The following is a 25619-nucleotide window of genomic DNA, read 5'->3' as shown; positions in this document are numbered from 1 at the left end:
ATCAAAATCCCTCACTATGCGCACGTTAACCCTTTTACCTCTTGGCCATTTCTGCTCCGTCAGAGGTTCCCAAGAGGGGAGCAACAAAGGTGAGCTCTTCTGTTCAACCTTGTGGAAGCCTTTGGGCTGCCAGAACCCTGCTGTAATTGCTAATCTTCAGTCATGCAAGCCTTTGTTCCCCCTTTCGCTTCTGACTCCGCTTCCCCTACCCCTGGTCTCACCCTGGGGTAGAATGCTATTCGTTCGTCTGTATCTATATCGATATACTTAGCGATAAGACTGTAATGAGAGCCTCGAACTACAGCAGTTCAGACACTTGTTCCCTTGCTCTGGATCTTGATAAGACGCAGTTAATCACTAAAACCAGGGGCGAAACCAGGCTTTATTTCACCCAGGTCAAAGACCCAGTTTGGCACCCCAAGCCCACGTGCAACCCCCCCCAAAAAACTCCACACACAGGCAGGGAGCCTCAATGGCGCCCCTCTGGAGGAGTCACAAGGCAAAAAACCTGGCTAGCCCCGCCCCCCAGCTAAGGCACTGACTAAAACCATCTATTTATGCCAGTGACTTAGCAAGCAGGACTTTTAAATTATTGTAGCAAAAAGCAGAGCAAGTGATGAAGGCACAAGCCCAAACCCTTTGCTGTAAGAATTGAGCATTTCTGATTTGCAAGCTATTGTTCGTCATATATCTGTGTCTATATATCCCAAAGTATCTATAGATCCAAAAGCAAATCAGAGCCCCGCCCTGCATAATCGATCACACTACACGGGGCACACACACCATTTGAATGGCAATGCCCATCAATGGGGGAGGCAGTCGTCTCAAATATTTTATGGGGGGGGGGACGGAATCAAAGGTACCTTGGCCCCTCGGAGTTGGCTCCGATGAAACTACCCATCACTAACTCGCTCTAAATGTAGAATCCTTCATACTACAGGAAGCGGCCCCCTCCTTGCAACTTGAATGAGCGACCCATTGAACTGAGGGGGCTTTGATGCACAGGGGGTGCAAAGATGCATGGGCAACGGGGCACACAAAACTTCCCTCTTGCGCTCTGAAAAAGGCTACAGGCAAAGAGGAGGAGGAGAATAGGCAGAAGTTACCTGCCGCAAGGAGCTTACAATCTAAACCTCTACCACATATGGAGGAGGAGGAGCCCCTAGGAGCTTCCGCGCACCCCGGCTTGCTGCCCCATGTTATTTAGTGGGGAGGCGGACTTTTCAGTCGAGGCACCACAGTTTGTTTGCGGGGCATCCTGGTTATTCCGAGCAGCCTCCTCCCGTCCCTCCTTGCGCGTCCGGCCGGACGCCGGTGACGCCTGTTCGGCTGCATCTTGCCCATCACTGTGCGGACTCACCTCCTTGTTACCGCACCGCAGGAAAGACGGCAAGCTGAGCCACCCCATTGCTGTCTGTGCTCGAAGCCCGGAGTCCTTCGCAGACTGCTACCTCCTGCCGTCCCGTCCAGGTAGCTTTTATGGGGCGAGGCGGGCCGGGCCCGCCCTAGCTGCTCTCCTCCTCCACCTCTCCGGGAGGGACCTTACAGGTGGAACCGGGAGAAGGGCAGGCCCCTCCCCTCCCCCACCCGGTCATGTCCCGTCCCGTTTGGGCACAGCACGTGGGGAGGAGGCCGCGGAGCAGCGTACCCGTCACCCGCCTCCACTTCTCCATTCAGGCAGTTTGTCCCCCCGCCCCAAATCGGAGCCTACCCCGGTCTCAGGAGGACAGGTAGCCGTTCAAACGTTCCTCTGTCGCTTCCCTTTTCTTCAATGGATTCACGTCTAAGTTCACTTCCCCTCGTCTCTGCCGCTCAGGCGTCCCATACTTCTTTCCTCCCCCCCTCTCCACCCTTTGCTCATCTGCGCACCAGCCGCCCTTCCCGTTTCCCCCTCTCTAGCAAGGCTTCCCTTACCCGCTTCAAAATTTTAATATGGATTTTTCACAACGGCGGCGGGAGCTTCCTTACACTAGCCTGGTCCACACGGGACGTTGAAGAGGAGTCCAAGCTGCCTCGGTTATTTATTTACTTCTTACATTTATGTCCCACATATTGGTCCCCAAGGAGATCAAGGTGGCCTGCATGCTTCTCCCCTTTCTCACTTAAGCCCAGCAACAACCCAGTGAGGTAGGTTAGACTGAGAGGCTGGGAGTGGCCCCCAGGGTCACCCATCAGGAGCTTCACTGCTGAGCAGGCTTCAAACCTGGTCTTTCCCGTGTCCTAGTCCCAGACACTCTAACCCAGGACAGCCCAACTTTTCATACCAAGTGGGCCAAAAAAGTACTTTGACACAGAACCCGTAGGTTGGACACTGCCCTGTTGCGCGGGGGTGGGGGTGAAGGCTGCCAAAATTTGATCCCCCCCAGTGTGCTGCCTTGTAACACCATACAATCAACTAATAATCTACTCCTGTATAAGATAAGTGTGCGCACTAATGTACATAGATGGTACCCTTGCTGAATAGCGCACATTAAGAACCATAGGCGTGTGCAGTTCAGTCGGTTTGTGTACACAGATTGTGCACTCATCTGGATCTGATGGTTGGTCCATCGACCCCAGTATCCTTACTGGCAGAGGCTTTCTCTCTCTCTCTCTCTCTCTCTCTCTCTCTCTCTCCCTCCCTCTCCGCCTGGAGATGCCTTTGGGGGTTGAACCTGAGACCTTCTGCATTCAAGGCAGATGCTCTGCCACGGAGCTACAGCTCTTCTTCTAAGAACAAAACAAGGTACTAGTCCTCATAGTTTTGTATTAAGGGTGGATTTGATAAGAACATAGAAAACTGCCTGGTACAGAATGAGATCGTTTTGGGTACAACCAGCTCAGTATTGCCTGCACTGACTGGCAGTGGCTCTCCATGGTTTCAGGCGGGCGACATTCTCATCCCAACCTGCAGAGGCCATCAGATGGAACCTGGGCTCCACCTGCAAAGTGGGTGCTCAGCCACTGAGTCAGAGCCCTGCCGAAGGCAAGAGCAGGGGCATAGAGCTTCTCCATTTAGAAGGCCAGAAAGATAAAATCTGTGCCTGATTCCAGGAAGGAAAAGTAGGCAGCAGGATGCTAAAGAACTATCTGTCCACTGAGCTTTCTTTTCAATCCATCATCAACTGCCTCTTTAGGACTGTTTTGGCATCTATTCCTCCATCTATTCCTCCCTTTCAGTCCAATTATCCACCATTCCATTCATTTTTGCCTGGCTCTTTATCGCGGACTGCTGTGTGTGTATGAGAATTGGGGGGGGGGGAGGGAGAGGGGGAGGGAGAGAAATGTCTCTGCTAACTTTTCAGAATCACAGTCTCTCTCACTTTCTCCCCTCTCAACCTCTATCCACACATTTCATTTTATTTGGAGCAATAACATTCATACATTTTGCAAAGTACGCTTTTCAGCTCCATCTTTTTTTAAAAGGGAACCATAGAAGCCATCTCCTAGGGGCCTGGGGGCTTTGGCCCCCAAGATAAAATATTTGAGGGGGCCAGGCCCCTGCAAAGTTGATGGGCATTGCCATTCAAATGGTCTTGTGTGTGTTGTGTCATGTGATCAATTATGTGGGGCGGAGCCCACCTGCGCCCCCATAATATTTTATTCAAGTTGGCACTCCTGAAGGGAAGCACACAAGGTCTGTGTTTCCTTGCTTTTCGAGTCAACTCCCACAGTATAGCTTTGCACTCTTGAACAGTGCAAAGCAGGACAGCATTTGCATCTGAGGGACAAGCAAAGCTAAGCTAGGAAAAAAATGAGATTGCATTGCTTGGATAAGATGTTTGCAGTCTAGGGAGCAAGTAGTGGACAGGAGGACAAAAGAGTTTTAGCTCCCCCACCCACAGCCAAATCCAGCTGAACAGAGCCTCTCCTACAGAAGGGCTTTAAGAAGACCAGAAACAGTTGGAAGGGGAGGAGTTTGGCGGCAGGGATTCTTTTAATTTTATTGCTTCTTTTTGCATGGCTTTTTATGTATTTCGGTATTTTATGTATTGCAATTCTGCTGCTATTTTTATTGATTATAATTTAAGTAATGGTTTATTGTAATTGTTGAGAGCAAATTTCCAATCGTTATTTGTTGATACTTGAGTGTTGATTTTGTTGTGTACTATAATAATAATCATAATTATTTGTACCCTGCCTCTCTGACTGGGTTGTCCCAGCCACTACATTCTAATGGATTATTGAATACTACATTATTTGATATGTTGTTTATTTTAAGTCATATTTTTGGTATGACTTGTATTGGATTAGATGGTTGTAAGATGTGTGATATTTGTTGTATATTTCCTTGTTTCTTCTGTCTGTAAACTGCCTTGTTGTGTAGCAATACAGAAAAGCAGTATGCAAATTATAAATGAAATGAAATGAAAATGAAATGAAGGTTGTTAGAGTAGGACCTGGGAGACCAGGGTTCAAAGGCGCCTCTCATTCTAGCCTCCCTCACAGGGTTGTTGTGAGGATAAAATGCAGAGAGGGAGAAGCATGCATTCCACCTTGAGCTCCTTGGAGGAAAGGCAATATTGAAACGGGATAAATAAAATAAAATAAATATTGGGAATGTGAGAGGTTTTGCCATGGTTTGAAGAACACATAAATCCGGTGGGGGGGGAGGGGTTTAAGTAGAAAGGGTAAGGCAAGTGAAGGATAGCTGCCAGTTCAACATTTCTTCACGCTTCTTCTTTCATTCTTTGCAGATCCAGAACTTTGCTTCACAGTCAGCTGAGAGAAAGGGTGACTTCAAAGAGGAAAATCCAGAATTGCCCCATCACTTTTCCTGCACCCACACAGTTGCTGTGCAATGCAGAATTTCATTCACTCTGAACTAACAACTCTCCAAGGTGTCTTGCAATGTATCTGGAAAAACCAAAGTCACCATCACAACAGCAGCTGGAGCAATAAAACCAAGGTAGGTAGGTTGACTCATAAGGAGGTAGAAACCAAAAACTGAAGACCATTAGAGCAACCAGAATGGCACAGAAGAGTGTGCAAGCTTTTGAGTTACCAGGAAAAGTGGGTAAACAAAGCAACCGGGATCTTTTGTGGGCGGGAGTGAGGGGTGGAGATGAAGCTGTGAGTTTGCAACAGGGAAGAGACTTACGATGGAATGTGGGAGGAGATAGCAGACATTAGAATAAGGTTACCTGCGTGTGGTGAGGTTTCAGGGTGCACAAAGGGCTGCTGAGAAATAAGAAGGAAAAAGGGAGGGGTCATAGGTCAGCAGCAGAGCACCTGCTTTGCATGCAGAAGAATATGCCAGGTTCAGTCTCCAATGGCATCTCCCAGTAGGGCTGGGAGAGATCCCTGCCTGAAACCCTGGAGAGCTGCTGCCAGTCAGTGTACGATACTACTGATGGACAGCTTCCTGTGTTCCTAACGTACAGTGACTGACTCCCCATCTGTGGGAATTCAAAAGAAGAAAATTACCTTGATCCATTGCCACCCTTAGGAACAACACAGGTGTCTTGGAACAGGTGGGAAACAGGAGTGAAGAGAAACAAGGCAGTAGTTATGTCAAGCAGGTACAGGCTAATTTTAGGTGCCTGAGATTGCTTTATTCCTCTTACCTCCTGCTCCACTTTCCCTTGTGTTGTGTTGTGTTTGCTTAGATTATTAGCCTGTGGAGAAGGGACTGTCTTGTTTTGTATGTAACCTCATTTGGGAACCACCCCCTGCCCAATGGTATTGCTTTTTCCACTTTAGAATTTTGCATCCAAATTGCTTAATTTTTTTAAAAAAAAATTTCTAAAGTTGCATAAAAAGTTAGAATCTAGAATCCATTTTGGGGCACTATCTTTATTAGGCCACCAAAATGTCACAAAGGATAGGTCCGGATATTATTAGTATTGTTGAGATCTGGAAATGGCCTATGTCTCCAGATTTAAGGACTTAATAAGAGCATTGCTAGATCAGCAAACGTTAAGCAAGTTGGTGTTCATCATCATCATCACAGTCATCATTTTATTATTTATATCCCACTCATCTCACTTGGTTGCCCCAGCCACTCTGGGAGGCTTCTAACAGATATTAAAACAACATACATTAAGAGATTCCCTATACAGATCAGACCAAAATACTTCTTTCCTGCACTTACAATATCCTTTTCAGACTGTGGTGACCAGAAATATGTACTCTATTCCAAATGTGGCAGCACCATAGATAGACATTGCAGTACTGACAGTTTCAACACACAGTACACAAATGTCCCCATTTAGAAGTCAAGAAGAAATCTTTTGATTGCCTCAATAGCTATCAGGGACGCCAACTTGGGTCTCGGCTTATAGGTGCCCAGCATATGTGACATGACATCATGATGTGACATCGTGATGTGATGTCATGATGTCACACACCCCGTGACCTCAGAACCTGACTTTTCCAGTGCCACCGGAAGTCAGGTTCCAAGGTCTCACAAGGCCTTTGATAGCATCTCCAAGGTCTTGCAAGATGCTTTGTGAGGCCCCCAGGGCTCCCTATAGTTGGTGCCCCTGATACCTATGTTCTTCCACTGTAGAAGGAAGCGTGCCTCCAAATATCAGTAGCTGAGGTCAAAAATGTGAGGTGAGGATAAATTCAATCCAGTTCAGATTTTAAGACATCCTTCAGAATTTGCAGCTTTCCAAATTTTGCACTGTGGTTTTCCAACCTACCAAATGACTACAAGAATCCAAATATTTGGGGAAGTTGTGCATAAAAACAAATATGTTAGTGAAAACAGCATACAAAAAATGTAATATATTAAAGAGAAATTGCCTGCATGCATGTGTGAATGAGTCAAAACTGCATACAAAGATGTGTTTCTTAGGAGAAATTTGCACTAAAATGCTGAAGAATTTTCATGAGGGTTTTTTGGAAGGAAAAAAAGGAAAAATCACAGATTGCTGCAGCAACATGGAAAACTGAATTTAAGATTAGAAAAATGAGAAAACAGAGAGAACCAAAGCTGACAGAACCTTCTCCCACTAGCTGGGAATTGCAGGTGTTTGGGTGCTGATGTGCTCATATCTTGCTTCCAGGCTTCCCATTGGAGTACCTGGTTGGCCACTATGAGAAGGGGATGCTAGACTTGATGGGTTACTGGCCAGATCCAGGCCCTTCTTGTGTTTCTGGTTCAGCTACATTTGTGCCTAACTGGCCAGTGTACCTTGAAAAATGATAATGTGGGGCTGGGAGAGGGGGCAGAAAATAGCAAAAAACACCAGGGCCATTGAAAAGGTTGTTTCCTTCTCAATGGCCTTTGGAATCTCTTCCATTTATGAATGCATTAACCAGGGTGAAGGGTTGCTTATTAGTCTTCTTTAGGGAATATCCCCAAATGGCCAAGCAGTTTCCCCCCTTCAAATGGCCAGTTTTGAATACATTGGCACGGTTTGGGATTCTGCGCCCGTGTCCTACAAGGTTTCTATATGCCACAAAGCCAGATGGGCATGCCTGTTTCCAAAGGGGACTATGAGAGTGCCTGGGATAGGATGGCCTACTGCGCACTGCACTGCAGAACATAGAATAAATGTCTGCAAAATGCTTGCTCTGCTGAGTGACCAGGAGAAAGGGTCCTTCCTTCAAAACAAACTCGGAGCAGGATGTTGAGTGTGGAACAGCATTCCTGTTGAGATTTAACAGGTACCTGCCACCTGCACTTCCCAGGTACAATTGGAATACTTTTTTTTTGTTCCAATGGGCTTTCTCAGATGGATAAATGGCTTTTAGTATTTTGTATGGTTTTAGTTCTGTTCTACATGTATTCGGTTGGGGATTTGCTGTGTTTTTAATAGTTTTTATTGTACATTGCCTTGAGACAATTGCATAGAAGATTAATGAATAAATGCTAATGATATTAATTATCCCCACCCTCTGTCCCCTGAATGGCTGCTAGAGGCCACTCAACACACCCTCATTCAATGCATTCCTCTCACCATTCAGGAACATTTATCTATGTTCATCTGGCGATCCAGAATCTCAACCCTTTCTAATGTATTTCCATGGCCATTTGGAAGGGCCATGGAAATACATTAGAAAGGGTTGAGATTCTTTTTGTTCTGGCCATTTGAAGACGGTCCCTAAGAATCAGCAAGGACACTGGGCCAATCACCACCCTGATGGTGGGAAGCATGTAGCAGTTGGGGCATGGCATTCCTTTGGCTATTCAGAAGGAACCAATGTATTCCATTTGCTACTCCCTGTTATTGGCTTGAATATCTCCCCAAGGGAAAAGCAAAAGCATTTGGAGCTTTGGAGAAGGGTGGGTGGGTTATAAAAAACATGCATGGTGCAGAGAAAGCAGGCAGGGATCATTTTTCACCACCTGCCTCTTATGCCACTAGAACTCAGGGGCCACCCAATGAAACCAGCCTGCAAGAGGCAGAGAGCAAAGTGAAAGGGGGCACAATTAGCTAGTGGAATTTGTAGCTGCACAAAAGTGGTTTAAAGAGGGCTTGAAGGAGGGGATCGTTATTCTGTTGTGGTTGTTACAACCTTAGGTCTGATCCAGCAGGAATCTCCAAATTTTCTTACTAAATTGCCTCCTTTCAAAAGCACAAGAAAAGGAAAACCTTCTGCAGAAAGCACCTTGATTCATGACAATTTTGGGCTTTGAATGCTTTTGGGGGAGCACTCAAGGCACCATGCCACACCTGGTTTGGGGCTAGTCTAGACGCTGTATTAGCCATATATGTATATAACCCCCCCTTTTTTAGGTGATCTCCACCACATTTTTGGAATGATGCAGCCTTGGCTGGGGCTCATGGGAGCTGTAGTCCAAAACATACGAAGGGCACTAGGCTTGCAAGGGCTGCTATAATACAGTTTTCAAGTCCATTTATTGTAAAATGAGAAGTAATGGAAATTAAAGTTGCAAGCCTCGTGACCATCAAGGGCTAAAACTAATAACCTTTGCAGCATAAATCTGCCAGAATAATTTTTAAGAGACAGATTAAATTGGTATACAACTGTATAACAAAATATATTTGCATTTACATAAGGGAACCCTGCTGGGCCAGACCAAAGCCCAAACTAGGTCAGAATCCAGTTTCTTGCAAGTTGATGCATCTGGAAGAGACCATAGATCAGTAGCAGAGCATCTGTCTTGCATGTTAAGGCCCCAGGTGTGACCCCTGGCATCTAGGTTGGGCTGGGAATGTCCCCTGCCTGAAACCCTGGAAAGTTGCTTCCAGTCAATGTAGACAATTATTGAGTGCGATGAATCATTGGTTGACTCAGCACATGCAATTTCCTTTGTTCCAATGGGATGCCCACAAGAGGGACTTAAGAGGACAACGAGCCCTCACTGTCATATGTCCACACCGTTTGGTAAGCAGATGTAGACTGCTTCTGAAAACAGAGGTTCCATCATAACTCCTAGCTGCTCATTCATCTATCCAAAATTAAATGTAGCAATGGTTTTTCACTGTCAAACAAACAACAACAACGACATCATAAGCAGAACAGAAAGCAGCAAATGTCCGGGGGGAGGATGCAATTAAGGATGGGTTTTAACAAGGCACCAAAAGCTACACAGCAAAGTAGCCAAGGCAGGCATGACTTGGGAGATAGGGTTGTAATCACAATAAAAGACCTGCTTCTTGAGTCACCCACTCAGCTTCCCACAGGTGTTTGAGATTCATGCCCTCCTGCCCAGAAGTGCACAAGGCTATCATTTGCCAATAATAACAAAAGTGTTTTCTGAAGACTGGCCCTAAAAAGAAACCAATTTGCTCCAAGCTATCATTATTACAGTGGTACCTCGGGTTACATACGCTTCAGGTTACATACGCTTCAGGTTACAGACTCCGCTAACCCAGAAATAGTACCTCGGGTTAAGAACTTTGCTATAGGAAATCATACTCTGGCGGCGCAGCGGCAGTAGGAGGCCCCATTAGCTAAAGTGGTGCTTCAGGTTAAGAACAGTTTCAGGTTAAGAACGGACCTCCAGAATGAATTAAGTTCTTAACCTGAGGTACCACTGTATTTCAATTTATTATTGGCCCCTCAATGTAGGGTCTCAGGATGAACCAGTTAAAACTATTTTCAAACAAGATAATAGGGCTGGCCCTTCTATGAAGAAGAAGAGGAGGAGGAGGAGTTTGGACTTGATATCCCGCTTTTCACTCCCCATAAGGAGTCTCAAAGCGGCAAACATTCTCCTTTCCCTTCCTCCCCCACAACAAACACTCTGTGAGGTGAGTGGGGCTGAGAGACTTCAGAGAAGTGTGACTAGCCCAAGGTCACCTAGCAGCTGCATGTGGAGGAGCGGAGACGTGAACCCGGTTCCCCAGATTACGAGTCTACTGCTCCTTACAACAACACCACACTGGCAAGATGAGGCAATTGCCTTGGGTGGCAGGATCCACAGGGGCAGCAGATCTGGCTTCCAAGAAATGCATCACCCAGTGCTGCTGCCACTTCCATAATGACAGTGATGGCTGTGGTGACTCAACATCCTGTTTGGAAGTCCCCCTACCCCCACCTTCTCTACAGTGGCCTCTTGACAAATAGGAGACACTACTGGTTTCCTCCCACCCCTAGGGAGGAAATGGTGGGAGCTTCCCTCTGGGTGTTCCTGGGGTCTGCACCTACAAGGTGTGATTTAAAGCAGGGTGCCACCCCACAAAGGCCTTTGATTCTCACTTCAACTGTCAGGTAAGCCTGATTTGATTCCACTGCCCTTATTCCCAATGTAGACCTTCACTCACCCCCATCTTCCCTGGAGGGGGCCCACCATTTTGTACTTTGCCTCAGGTCCCAGATGTCTTGGTTCGCCACCCCCCTCCCCCACACAGCAGATGGTGCTCATCCACCTGGGAAGTGAGCCCATCTAGGAGAAGGAAAACCCTGATCTTAAACCTCTACTGCCTTGCAAGATATCTTCAGGAGAAGAAAAGGCTAAGGAGTAAACCTACAGAAATCTGGAGTCCCTAAGAAGGGTTGGGTGGCGCCTTGTACGTCACCTTCCAGCAACTCCTGCAGCCAAGCTGGTGCTAAAGGTCTTGCTCTGCTTTCCTTTGGACCATATCAGTGAGGCCGAGAGGGAGGGGTCTTGCCGTCTGGGCAGCCCAGGACCCCCAGACACACTGCCCAAGCTTGTGCCCCTGAGGGGTCACTTCAGTGCTGCTAACACAGCAGTTTGACTTCCTCCACAGAGGCATGGGGAGGAATTCCTACTGCTAAGGAGCTGCCACAGAACAATGATATTGAAACCCTACTCCTCAGGTGGATAACAAACAGCCCTTAGGCTTATAACAACCCCAGGCTTGGTAGAAGGTTTTTGTTATGATTATTTTTTTTAAAAAAACCAAACACTCTATTGGCATCTTGCCTTAATGATTATGGAAGGCTCCTCTGAGATAATCTGTATTTACTTGGCAACACACCCTGATGCCAACCGCACTGTGCAGTCACGTTCATCCCTGCTTAGCAGGATGAAAGTATATTTTGCAATGTTAATGATGTCATGCTACTGTGGTGTTTTGTTCTTTTTAAAGGTGCAAGCACAAGGTGCCCAGAAAGCAAAGTGTCAACACTGCAAGATAAACAGAATTTAATCCTCATAGGGGGTGGGGGAAACCTGGGTGTCTGGGGGATATTTACATTATTTCCTTCTTTAAAAAAATATAACCAGTGTGTGTAACTAGGCTGGCAACTGCAAGGCTATGGTGACTGCTGTGAAACAGACTTCTGGCATTTTCTCTGGGTGGAGAGGGGTGGGCTTGGCCTTACAAGAAGGAGTCTGAAAGCCAGTTCAAGCAGGATTTGGAGTTATGGGGGTGAGGAGGAATCAAGCTGCTATTATTATTCACTTTCTACACAGTTGTCTCAGGCAATGTACAATAGAACCTGCAAAAAACAACCTAGTTAGAAATATAAAAAACAGCAGATTTAAAACAAAAACAAAACCATACAAAGTATACAACTCACAGTGAAGACCCATTTATCCAGCTGGGAAAGACTGTTAGAACAACAGCAGCAAATGTCCTCAGTTGTTTTTGGAAACTGGCGGTTAGAGTACTGGGTTGAGACCTGGGAGACCAGGATTCAAATCCCCACTCACTGGGTGTGACCTTGGGCTAGTTGCTTTAGCTCCTTGGAGAAAAAGGTGGGATATAAATGTAAGCAAAGAGATAACAAATAAATACGTGTTTATTCAGAAGCAAGCCCCAAGGTGCTCAGCGGATGTTATCCCCAGGAATGGTTGTGTTGGGATTACAGCCTTAAATCCATGTGATTGGTAGATTAACCAGCCAATTAAGTAACAAAACGTTTAGTCGATTAACTGGGGGAGGCCAGTTCCAAGCTGCAAGTGATGCTGAAAGCGAAGGGGAAAGCTTGTTCTTTCTGTGCCATGGAGTTGTGACATTTAGGAGGGGGGAGTCCCCACCCTTCTAATAACCAAACATGAATGAGAAAAGGAAAATTCATAATTGATTCTTCTAAGAATAAGTGGCAGCTGCTGTTTATAGATCTGTAAGATATCTTTCCTCACTTTGTAACACTTTCCCCAATATATTAGTTAAACTGTGGAACTCACACCCACAGGAAGAGTTAGTTATGGCCACCAACTTGGATGGTTTTAAAAGGGGGCTGGACAAATTCATGGAGGAGAAGGCTATTGGGGACTGCCAGTAGCTTCTAGCAGTGATGGCTGTGCTGCACTTCCACAGTCAGCCTCTGGCTACCAGTTTCTGGAAACTGCAAGTGGGGAGAGTGGTCTGGTTCTCTGTTCCTGTTTCCAGGCTTCCCACGGGCCCCTGGTTGGCCACTGTGAGAACTGAAAGGTGGACTAGATTGGCGCCCGTTGGCTAATCCAGCAGGCCACCTTTGTGTTCTTATGCTTAGGAGACCTTTGTATCAGGGGTTTCAAAATAGCACTTTCTTTTCTTCACTGCACTGGAACCTTCTGCCCTCTTGCCTAGGACAAGAGACAGGTATGCCAGCCAACTTGTTTCTGTTTTCACCCAAACACTTTCAGACAGGTTCTCATCCCTCAACTTGCAGGTGGAAAATGCAAGATCCACAGAGTAAATCAACTTGTAGGGCAAGTCTGCCCACATGCCACTCATGGAAGCGAAGTGTCCCTTAACAGGAAGTCTTCCCTGAAAAGTCCTGGCAGAAGCAATGAGTGCATGCCAGTGACTTAGATGTCATTGTGGTGGAGATGAGTGACTGTCTTACAAGACCAGGCTGGGCACCCCATCTGACATATGCGAGAGGCAGCCCTTACACAAGCAGGTTGGCAGAAGGAGAACACCCAGGTCAAACAGTATGTGTCAAGAGGTGCTGCCCAGGTGATGGAATTGGAGAGCTGAGTGACTGTCAAAGCAAGGTTAGTTCAACACAGAAAGCTCCAAGTTGCTTCCAGGCCAAATGGGTGTGCCTGGCATTCCAATTCTCGTCCAGACATAGTTTCAGGAGTTACCTTAAGCAGAACAAAGGCACATGTGTATTCGGACTCTGACCAAAGATAACCCCAGTTCTGTATCACCATCAATTTTGTCAACCTGGGATTTTTTTTATTACAGTGGTACCTCAGGTTACAGATGCTTCAGGTTACAGGCGCTTCAGGTTACAGACTCCGCTAACCCAGAAATAGTACCTCGGGTTAAGAACTCTGCTTCAGGATGAGAACAGAAATCGCATAGTGGCGACAGCAGGAGGCCCCATTAGCTAAAGTGGTGCTTCAGGTTAAGAACAGTTTCAGTTTAAGAACGGACCTCCAGAACGAATTAAGTTCTTAACCCGAGGTACCACTGTACTCATATTGCATATTTCTGTGTAATTTACCGTATTTTTCGCTCTATAACACGCACCCGACCATAACACGCACGTAGTTTTTAGAGGAGGAAAATCCGTAGGCATGCCACCCGTAGGCATTCCCTCCATAACACGCACAGACATTTCCCCTTACTTTCTAGGAGGAAAAAAGTGAGTGTTATGGTGCAAAAAATATGGTATTTGGCTTCTCAGATTTAATGAAATCTATGAATATGTGTGGGTGGGAAAGACTTGGTGGTTGAGCAACTACCAGGACCATGATGCAGCACAGCAAGATCAAGCAGGGGTTTTGTTGTTGTTGTTTTGTTTTTTAAACCCTTCAGGAATGGGGAATTTGTAGCTCTCCAAATGTTGCTGGGCTACAGCTCCCAGCCTCCCTGGACATTGGTTCTGCTGGCGGGGGCTGATGGGAGTTGTGGTCCAACAACACAGAGAGAGCTAACCATCCCTGTTCTAACTCTAACTCTAATGGTGCAATGTGCACCACTGGGTTGGCAAAAATGCTAAAATTGTGCTCTATCAGTTACAGGCACACACACACCATTCACACGCATTCAGTATGTGTGCAACTGCGCACACGTGCATAGTGCGGAACCTGGAAGTGACCTGCTGTAAACTTCACAGAAAGGGGCAGAGTGAGGGTGGACTTTTCCAGTGGTATTTCAAATATATGCGATTTCGCTTAAATGCACGGTACCTTGGAACGTAACCCCTGTGAAAATTGGAAGCTGCCTGTACTCATTTTTCCAACCTTAAATTTAGTTTGTGGATTTTTTGAAGTCCTCGTGGAAATTCATCTGATTTTAGTGTGAATTTCTCCCAATATACAAATGTTTGCATACAATCTTGCCTAATATGGACATCTTTGCAGAGCAGTGCTTATTATTATTATTATTAGCCCTCCCTTTACCACAAGGTATCAGGGGCAGTTCTCTGACTGGAAGAAGTAGAAAGTGGAGTCCCATAAGGATTGGTATGGGAGCCTGTGCTTTTTAACTTGTTCATAAATGATCTAGAGTTAGAAACAAACAGTGCGGTGGCCAAATTTGCCGATGACACTAAATTGTTCAGGGTTGTTAAAACAAAAAGAGATTGCAAAGAGCTCCAAAACGACTTCTCCAAACGGGTGCAATGGGCAGTAAAATAGCAAATGCAATTCAGTGGAAACAAGTGTGAAGTGATACACATATGTGCTAATGGGATCTGAGCTGGAAATGACAGGCCTTCATATGAGATGGCTTGATGAAGATGTTGAGCCAGTATGCAGTGGCTGTAGAAAAGGCAAATTCCATGCTAGGGATCATTAGGAAAAGAATTGAAAATAAAACGGCAGATATCATGAATGCCATTATAGAAATCTATGGTGCAACCACATTTGGAGTCATATGGACAGTTCTGGCCGACTCACCTCAAGAAGGCTATTGTGGAGTTGGAAAAGGTTCAGATAAGGGCAACTGAAAAATAATCAAGGGGGTGGGGGTGACTCCCCTCTGAAGAAATGTTGTAGCATTTGAGACTTCTTAGTTTAGAGAAAAGGTGAGTAAGGAGCAGCATGACTGAAGTTTGTGCTTGGCATGCAGTCAAATGCATGGAGAACATGGGTAGAGAAAAGTTTTTCTCCCTCTCTCATAACACTGGAACTCGTGGACATCGAATGAAGCTGAATCCTGGAAGATTTAGGAAAGATAAAAGACAGTATTTTTTCCAAGCAGCACATAGTCTAAGTGTGGAACTTGCTCCACCAGAAGGCAATCAACTAGGGTGGCTTTAAAAGAGGATTGGGCAAACTCAAGGAGAAGAAGGCTACCCATGGCTACTCGCCAGGAGGGCTATGCTCTACCGCCACAGTCAGAGGCAAAAGTGCTTCTGGTTGCCCTCCTAGGGAGGGGAAAGTGCTCTTGTACTCGAATCCTGCCTCTGGGTTTTCCACTGGGGCATCTGGTTGGCCCCTGTGAGAACAGCAGACTCTCCAAGTGTCCCTATTTTCCAGGGATGTCCCTGATTTAGAGAAGCCGTCCCAGTTTCTGATTTGATTGTGGAATGGGACATCCCTATTTTCATTGGAGAAGTGTTGGAGGGTATGGAACAGGATGTTGGGCCACTTGCTTGATCCAGCAGACTATTCTTATGTTCTTGTGGCAGTTACAACCATTACAACACAATGGCTAAGGACAGTTTAAAACAACTTACAGCCACAGAAATAAGGCGAGTCCTGAAATAGACATCGAAGGGGCCTACAGATGTGTCTTTAGCATCTTTCTACGTTATTTTAACCAATAGTACATTTTAGGCACACTTTACCCAAGTGAATGTGCTTTTATACACATTACTTGGCTAGAGAAGTGCACTGCAGAATCTGGAGAATCTGGAAGGAAAGCTGTGTTTTGGATCATGTGCAAATCAGGCAGATTCGCCTTGGAATGCAAGTGAGACTGATTTCTCCCCATCCTTATCATCCTTGACATCAGCCGAGTTGAGCATCATTGGACTTGGCAATGATACAGAGGAACAGGCTGCCCCTGTCTTGGGTTTCTGACGCTGTGATAGAAACCCACAATGGAGATGGCGCAGCAGAGGAGGATGCACAGACCGCTTTGCATTACGGTGCAGAACATGTCTGGGTTCACTGGGATTAGAGATGGCAGCAGTGACCAACCCTTTTTCCCGCAGCCAAAGGGCCCCCTGCCTCCCATCTGGGGCTAGTGTGTCAGTGATGGCTGTGGCCACTGCCAACTCCCACCTCACATGCACACATCAGAGCACCACAGTGACCAGCTGGCAACCCCTCTCCTGTCAAATCCTCAGCAAAGGACAAGGGCCTGGGGGGACAATTTCCTCCCCATCACAGTGCTGGGATGGGCAGAGTGCTTGAAATCTCTTTGCTCAGCCCAGTGCCGAGATGGGGAGGAAAACTGCAACCGCTCTGCTCTTCAGATGAGAGGCAACAGGACTTGCTGTTACTTATGAGATACTCAAGGTCACTGTCGTCCACCTCCTTCTTCCAAAATTCCTGGATCTGGGCAGTGCAAGGATTCTTCCATGAATCATTCTTTTAATTTCCCCAGGCAGTTTCAGTTTTTGATTGACTCACATTCCTGGGAATGTTGAACCTTCCTCTTGTTCCTGTGCTGTTACATAAACAGCCGTTCAGTAGTTGATGGGGGAAGTTTCTCTAGGGTGTCTCAGTCCAACCATCTAGTTTCCAACACATTCCCATCTAATTGGGTGGTTGGGGTTGAGAATGTGCCAAAAAATACTTCCAAGGCCTTTGGCCGCAGAATGGGGCTTCCTAAACATTTCTTGCTGCTGAGGTCTTCCAGGTTTCACTGAAGGTGAGGAGCCAGCCTACCTTCTCCTGGCGAGCGGCTCCAAATCTTTGCTTTCAAAGAAACAATAAATGTCACAATTCACGAGGAAATACTCAAAATGTAAGTCATTTTCAAAGGAGGTTGAATCGGTGCACATACACTCTCTTTGACCTGCTCATAAATTCTGGTAAAATATTGCGGTGGCACATCAGCACAATCTGTTTCTTTTTTGAAACCTTTGTTTCCTGCTCTTCTGGTGCAAAAAACCAGCACACCGGGTGGCTTATGGCTTTTAACATTGCAATGACATTTGAAGCAATATAAAATAATTGTGCAAGGTGACAAGGTTGGTGTTTGAAAAAAGGCTAAAACGTAAAAAGTCTGCCAGAATCCAACGGTCTTTGGGTATCGATGCAGGGGCAAGGTATATTTCATGAGGCAAGATGTTCCATAAAGTAGCTTGGCCTTGGCTAACCTGAGTTGTAGTCCAAAACATCTGGGGGGCACCAGGCTGGGAAAGGTGCTGAGATATGAATTTTATTGTGGGAAGACAGAAGCTAGTGGCTCACCAGGTATGGGGCTGCCACTGAAAAGGCTTTTCTATAGAACATAAAAGACTTCCATATCCAGCTGGAATTTGCTCCATTTACCTGTGTGGGTGGATGTGTGAAATCTCAAGGCGTTCAACATGAGCAAATGAAGTAATCTTACCCTTTTGAGTCAGATCCTTGGCACATCCAGGCCAGTATCAGCAACACTGAATGGCAGCAGCTCTCCAGCATCACAGGCAGCCATCCTTAGATGGTGGCTTAACTGGAGAAGTGCACTTTTTCATGAAATGCTTCCAATTTCCTTCTTATGGTCCTCAGTGCATCCTCTGACTTGTGTGGTTAACAGAGTTGTTTTTCTCGTGATGCAACCATTTTTATTTTTATTTTTTAAAAAGTATCAATCTAAACTTGCCTAACTAGAATTGCAATACACAGCACGCAAACCTGTTCAGCAACAGCAACCTGCATGTGGTAGAAACTGAGGCTATAAGTCAATAGATGCTTTATCCTGCCAGATTATTTGCCAATGTGACTGCTTCCTTTTGTGCTCCTCTGGCCACCTTCCTTATTTGTTTTTATGCAATACATGTTGAAGAAGAGTTCCCCCATCTAAGAAAATTTTGGACTCCTTTGCAATAGTCATCAAGTGTTTGCGAGAACATGCAGGTTTCTCGCTCCCCACCCTCCCCCCGCCAAACCCAGTGAACGCAGATATTCAAAGTATGTATAGAAATATCTCAGCTTGCCAATACAACATTTGCATTCAAAATTATCAGGGAGCAAGCTTTGGAGTTCACCAGCACTCTTCATCAGACTGTATGGGTAGCCAACATGGTGTGTTCCAAATGTTGTTGGACTACAAACTCCATCAGCCTCAGCCAGCATGAGCAGCCATCAAGGAAGATGGGAGTTGTAGTCCAACATCAACGCCAAGGCATTTTCACTTGACAGAGTTCCAGAGCAGGGGAATGAAATCCTCACCCCCACATCTTGTGGAAGGGTACCACGTCAGCCCTATGGGGTTCAGGTTTCAATTTGCTCTGCCTTTCAGGAGTGCCAACTAGAATAAAATATGGGGGGGGGAGGTAAGCCCCACCCTGCATAATCAATCACATGACACAGTGCATGCACACCATTTGAATGGCAATGCCCATCAACCTGGGGGCCTCCTCAAATATTTTAGGGGGGCAAAGATCCCTCAGCACCTAGGAGGTGGCTCCTATGCTGCCCTTAACATAAAAAGGGATGGCATGCAGAAAGAGGAGTCAGGAACTAAAATGCTGAAAAGTCTTCAGCTGGGCACTGGCTGGTCTCCCAAGCAGGTATCACATTAGTATGGAGAATTTGGCACTGGGTTTCAACAGTCAAGGGAGCATGGAAGTAGACCAAGCAGACAGATCAATGTTGCTTCAGGGGAAAAATAAAAATGAATGAATGGTGCATTTCCAAAATAGACCAACCTAGAAGATGAATGGTGCCTGCCATGGCCAATGAAACCTGTCAGATCAGTTGACAATGAGTGCAAGATGGTTGCACAAGAGCATAGTGGATCTTCATACACAACAAGAGGAGGCATCTATTTCATCACTGTTGCACAGATTTCATCAAATTTTGCATGGAATTTTCAGTTTGGAGTCAGCTTTACTTCTTCAGAAGGGGACAAACTCTCAGGCCTTGTCTTCTGAGCCCAGGAAGGGGATATGATTCATTTTGGAAGCTGTCTGGTTTTTTGTGTTGTTGTTTGTTTGTTTTTGAGTCAGGAAGGATGTCACAAGGTTACATGTACATTTCTTTTGAAGTGTGAAATGCATACACTGTGTTTCCTCCAGAATGAGCTCCAAATGATTCAGATAGGGTCCCTAGGTGGGCTGTCCTTCATTCATGACTTTTATCAAGGATGGGCTAACTCAGGTTTCAAACCCTGAACCTGAAATCTCATTGGAAGGAGGAACAGGGGAAGCAGATTTCATCAGCGGCACCCTTGAGAAGCAAGGTTGCCTAGGCTTCCAGGTGCGTTTCAGGCTGCCCCCCCATCACTCCCAGGGTTACAGGAGCAGAGCAGAAAACAAGCTAAACAACAGTTTCAAGGCTGTTTGCCGACAGATTGGTTAGATCAAGATTGTGTGCATTATTTGCTGCTTTAATAATATCTGACATTTAGTGAGATAGCATATCAAATTTCTGCTCAAGCAGAGCTGGGGCTGCTCTCCCGTCCAAGGCCAGTGCCTGCCTTTTTATTATTGTACACATCTGAGTCTCTGTCCTCCTCCATTGTAGCAGAACTTCCCCGCCTTCTTGGTCCTTCATATTGCCTCTGGCCATGTCAGCATCTGAGGCCTTCTCTGAAGACTCAGGCAGAGCTCCCTCTACTTCTTCCTGAAGATCTAACCTTGCTGAGGCTGTGTAAAACTTTTTGATTAGATGTCAATAGGATCCATCACGGGCGTAGAATGGGGGTGTGAGCCAGGCGCCCCTGCACAGAGTGTCCCATCCCACCCTGCCTGCTGCTGCGTCCCCAGTCCCCTCACTGAATGGCTGCCTGGCCAGCATCAGGGGGGATTTGCCCACCAAGAGCTGCATTGGTCTACCGGGCTCCACATGTGTGGGCAGGGGCACAGCCCTGCTTGGCTCAGGTGGCCAGGGCTGAGCTGGTGCACGGGCTCCATGAACCCTCTGCACCTGGTGGACGTGTGCTCAGCAGTGTTGGTGGTGATGGCTGGCCTGGCGCAGTGGCTTCTGTGGCCCTGCCCAGCACACACCCACACACATGCATGTGTCCCAGGTGTCAAAAAGGACGCAACACTGCTGGGATCCAGTCTGCTTAGATTGGAGACAAAGAGCTATGCTGCCATTTCGCTTTCCAGCTAGCCACAGTCCCACCCTAGGATTCTGTATGGCACTGCAGACACTCCATTGTGTCAGGAGCAAGGAGCCATCCCTGGAGGACACTGTACCCATCCACCAATGACACCAACAGCTGTCCAGAGTTCTGGGTGGGGTAGGGGATTAAAAGGGAAGAAATGCTGGTCTGATGTGAATGATTTTTGGACTAGGTAGAGGTTGAGGTTTTGTTTATTAAGTAGAGAGCCTGAGTGTTGCTTTTATTATTATTAGGGTATGTTTTATATGGACATTATGGTCTCAACTTGCTGGTAGAGACCAGAGTTGGGGGGTTGTGTGTGCAAGCTAGAAGCTGGAAGCAAGCAGGCTGCAGCCTGGGCAGCTGGGAGGCAGAGCCATGCCTGATTTCTGCTGGAATCCAAGACTGTGGCTAGGGTAGAAACAAGTCCTTCTGGGGTGTTAATGTTGTGAGCCCCTCCATCATAGGCTCCAGTGGTATATATGTTCAAATAACCCATATATCATGAAGACACCCAGTGCCAAATTCACATATAAGCTAAGCAAACTATAGCTTAGGGCCCCACTCTCTTGGGGCCCCCCCCAAAAATAAAGGAAAAAACCTGGATGTACATTTCCAAAATATAAGAAAAAAATAAATAAAACCTACATATTTTGTTATGTGCAAATGGCTTGAGATACCTATTAGGTCCATCAATTACCATATAGCATATATTCAACACAAAAACCAGGACCGAGTTGTTGTTGACAAAGGACAGCTGGACATATAAAGGGCCCCATTACCTCCAGTAACTTTGGGCCTCATTAAACCTAAATCCAGCCCTGAAGACACCACAGTTGCCACTGAGCCTCATTCTCGAAGGAAATATGGACCCTGGGTAAGCACCTGGAACCCCTGGAATCTTGCACCACTCAAGAGATTATGGTGGCCTGCAGCTATACTATTCAAGGGATTCTGAATACTATAAAAGCCAGAGTAAATAGGATGGCCTTTCCCTAAAAGAGATGAGGATGGGCAGATCTGCATAGCTTTCAACAACCTGGCATGGCTCCCCCAGATATTTTGCTTGGGGCTGATGTGAGTTGTCAAAAACATCTGGTTGGTGGAGCCTGGACTAGGGAAAAAGTGTGCCATGTATGGCAGCCTCCAACAACTTGGTGCCCTCCAGAGGTTATGGACCACCATGCACATCAACCCCTGGAGGGCGCTAGGTTGGCAAAGTGTGGTTTGCAACTCTGTGTCCTGCAGACTCCATGGATATGTCAATAGATGCTATTAAACTACAGAATCTGATCTTTGAATCATTGATAAGGGAAAGGAACAATGAGGAAATGGAGATTAGTTTAGGGTAGGTGTGCAAGAGAATGTACAGACTTGCTGCCCCAGATGATAAGGAAATGGTGAATAAGGGTAAGGGCATACAAAAAGATGCATTATCTGATGACAAAGATGATGAGACATTAACAGACCCCTCTCCACCAAGAGTGAGTTTGGGATGTTGTTGGAAAAAATAATATTTTCATAAAACTGTATTTTGGTTATTATGTTTTCTTTTGAGTCTATGGCCTAGCTAAACTGAAAGAGCCTGTACCTGCCTCTTACAGTACAGAACTAGCTGCTTTTAGGTACTGTAAGTAGCTAATGTCCGTTACAGAACATTGAAAAGAATAAGCTGTTAGGATCTAAGGTGCACAAAAAAAGAATCAGCTGGACACAGTAATTGTGATTAATCTTGAATTGTTTTGCAGACGGATGAAAGGCGACATTGGAAGACTTTTAACCAACAGGAAAATTAGTTAAAGTCTTAACGGAGAAAGACGCTGAAGAGTGGTTAGATGTAATCACATGATATTATGGTGAGGGCTGATCTGAAGAGTCAAATGACTTTGACTGGTCCAGGATGGTGACACTGGGTTGCAACAGCTAAGATTGCTGTGATTGTTTGAGTATTGAATAGAAATGATGTGTGCAATCTGGAAGTGTAAAAACAAGAAAAACCCATGGCTTTGGATGTGGTTCTTTGCAGCCTCCTCCTTACTTTTGGGGCTGGCCCTGTTTGCATTTGTACAGTCATACCTCAGGATAAATGTGCTTCAAGTTAAGTATTTTCGGGTTGCGCTCCGCAGCGACCTGGAAGTAACGGAGCACGTTACTTCCAGGTTTCGCCGTGCGCACATGTGCAGACGGTCAAAATGACATCATGCACAGAAGCGGCAAAACGCAACCTGTGCACGCACAGACGCACGGATGCGGATTGCTTTCGTTTCAGGATGCAAACGGGGCTCCGGAAGGGATCCTGTTCGCATCTCGAGGTACCACTGTATTTTAATAAAGGCCTATCTTCTCACTTGGAGCTTGCATCCTTTTCTTTTAGGTTTCTAGGAGGGATACCTCCAGTCTAGGAACCACTTTTTAAATTTATCCAACAATGTCTCTGTGGAAGTGCCCCAATACGAGACCAGGCCTCTTGAGGCGTGGCCCCTACCTGTGGAGTGCTCTTCCCAGGGAGAATTGCCGGGTGCCATCTTTGTACAGCTTTTACATGTTTCTGCTGGCCAAGGCTTTCAGTTAAGTAAGGGTTACCTCCTGTGGTGTTGCTCATGTTTCCGTAGGTGGGCAGGACGTGGTCTGTGTTAGTAGGTTGCTAGATGAACATTTTACCTGCCATCAATGTTTTAAACTTAGCATGGCTTTAAACTGTTTTCAGCTATGCTGTGTTTGATTTCCGTCAAGTTATTTTGAGACATTTGATTGCAAAAAAGCAACTGATAAAAGTAATAAATAATAATAATATAATAATAAAATCACTATAAAAATTATATACAGTCTGAAGATCACAGGGGAATCTTATATAAAACACTTAAATAAACTTATATAAAATATAAAGCTCTGTCTACTCCTCCTCCCCAAGAAACAAATATATACATTACATGTGTGCCAGACCAGAACAAATCTAAAATGTCCAAAATTTAAAAATAAATTTATAAATATAGATACATTATTTCTTGCCCACCCTTCATCCCATCCCAGTGTGGATTATACCAACATATTGCACAGTTAAGAAAACAGGTAGAACTATTATAATGATACAACAAGTAAAGACCATTCCAAGTGGAACAGAACAGTTATAGATGAAAGAGGGTCTCACAAAACATGACACCTTTTCTGTCAAAGGCAAGGGTAGAGAGGGTCATCTCTTATATTGAAATCAGGCTCCATATACCTGCTGTGTATCTTGCAATGATACCTAGAGAGAAGGATTCAAGTCTAGCTCTCTCTCTGATAATATAATTTTTAGGTACCCAAGTGCCTAAAGGAGTGCCTCTCCTAATACCTCCCATCTTGGGTCCTAGGATCAGAAGGGGAGACCCCAGTGGTGGTAGGTTCAGTGCTGCCTGTTGACCACAGCAGGTCCTTCTCAGTGGTGGCCCCCCATTGGTGAAATGCCCACCCTGGTAAGGGATGTTTCTCTTCTTTTCCTCCCTTCTGTTAACATTCAGAAGGAATTTAAGAACATTTCTCTCCACCCAATCATTTGATGGCTCGAAGAAATTATTAAGTGTGAGGGTGTGCAAGTGTTTGTCATTCTTCTTAGATACTGTAATTTTTAAAATGTCCTGTGGTGCATTTGATTTTTTTTATTTGTTTTGTTTTGTTTTTAATTGCCTTGTTTTCTTACTTTGTAGTTTGCTGTCCCCAGCTCCTTGGGGAGGAAAGATGAGACAGAAATTTAGTAAAGAAAGAAGTCAAATTTTGTCTTCCAGAAAAGGAGCCTGCCCCAAAGATCCTTATCACTCTTGGCAGCTGTGCTGTTCCAAGTGGAAGTCTAGGAACTGATGTGGGACAAGCCACACAGCAGTACTCACCAAATTCTAAAGGTGCTAGCCAGAAAAAGAATTACTCTGTGTTGACTTTGATGCTCTGCAGGAAAAAGGCAGAGGAGAGTCATTCAAGAACATGATGACGGCTCTTCATTTTGTAGTTTAGTATCTGGGCATGAACATCTAAGGTCCCTGCTCACTTGAGCATGAAGCAGACAGTGGTGCCAGGTGGAACATCATGTGGGCCCCAGGTGAAAAAAAAATTCCTCTCACCTCAGCCCTACCCTCTGAATTACACACCAGCTTTTTGCTCCTGTCTGAAGCATGCCAACCCAGTAACCATATATAGGGATGTAAATCAAGCACCTACTTTGTTCCAGGCCTGAGCCTCTGGACCTGGCTCGCCAGTCCCGGTTCCTGAAGCATTATTCTGTCCTTTCTGGCTGAGGGTCCACAACCACAGCAAGCCCTGGTCCCACATTTTGGGGGGCAGAGCCTTCGTGCTGCCAAGTTCTGGACTTCTGGAGGCTAAGAGGGAGAGAGGGAGGCCCACCATGCACTGGGTGACCCCTGGGTGCTGAGAGTTGAGAGCAATGCCTGCTTAAGCACCCAGCTGATGCACAGCGGCTGCCGTTCAACATTCTAAATCCCCACCCAGTAAGTGGCTTGACTAAAGGATTGATGGCCAGTTCTAAGCATGGGCTTCTATGACCTTGGATCATGTTCGAGGGTTGTCTTTGGCAGGCGGGGCTTCATGTGGAAAACCCCCAGAAGATGTCCCATCTCCCAAGGAAATGGAACAGGAAATGCCCACACCACTAGGATCCTCTCCCTGCCACCTGACTCAGGTTCTGGCTAAATGGCACTCATGGCTCCCACTGGCTGGCTTCTTTGAAAAGCTTCAGCTGCATCTACCTTTATGACACCAGGTTTACCTCATTAGCTACTTCAAAATGAGCAAACAATGAAATTAGTCAGAGGGATGCCTCTGAGTGATGATTAGGTGTCCCTTCCTAACCTGTTGTCCTTATGCCCCTTTCACGAGGAAGTAAAATTGTTATTTAATGACACTGAGGGAATTGCTGTTCCTTCTTCCTCTAGTGCTTGACTTGCTAAGATCAACATTATTCTCAGTACAGACTTTCCACAGCAAACTTATTTTGGTTGCTGAGTTTCTGAGCTTTCCATGTTTCCTCCAAACTTTCCATTTTATTCAGCAACATAACAGCATTTTGAAATTTTGCGGTCAGATTCATGGCTTTCCAAAGGTTCTGAGTGTGCTTGGGGAAAAGGTGTTTCCCTGTAGAAAGTTATAGTGCTTGTCATAATCACCAGTCCA

General features: G+C 45.8%; 1 protein-coding gene and 1 long non-coding RNA gene across 4 annotated transcripts in view; one reads left to right on the top strand and one right to left on the bottom strand.

Annotated features, from left to right (window-relative positions):
• The window catches only part of SLC6A14 (solute carrier family 6 member 14), a 51924-nt gene extending 26752 nt beyond the window's left edge, over positions 1-25172 (bottom strand). Inside the window, exon 1 of one of the 3 annotated variants that reach the window (XM_053373792.1) lies at positions 24651-25172. In XM_053373792.1, coding sequence (XP_053229767.1) covers positions 24651-24836 — 186 coding nt within the window. In that variant the 5' untranslated portion in view covers positions 24837-25172. Of the gene's footprint in view, positions 1-1360; positions 1472-11886; positions 11977-24650 lie in introns of those variants that run through there. The other 2 variants (XM_053373794.1, XM_053373793.1) reach the window with 2 other exon arrangements.
• On the top strand, positions 2640-17020 carry LOC128406412 (uncharacterized). The gene is made up of 3 exons (XR_008328488.1): positions 2640-2725; positions 4677-4888; positions 16209-17020. It is a non-coding gene; the product is annotated as an uncharacterized LOC128406412 (long non-coding RNA).
• Positions 25173-25619: the final 447 nt, after the last annotated feature.

The sequence above is a fragment of the Podarcis raffonei genome, chromosome Z (genome assembly GCF_027172205.1).
Source record: "Podarcis raffonei isolate rPodRaf1 chromosome Z, rPodRaf1.pri, whole genome shotgun sequence".
Taxonomy (NCBI): domain Eukaryota; kingdom Metazoa; phylum Chordata; class Lepidosauria; order Squamata; family Lacertidae; genus Podarcis; species Podarcis raffonei.
This window is presented reverse-complemented; position numbering and strand designations above follow the sequence as displayed.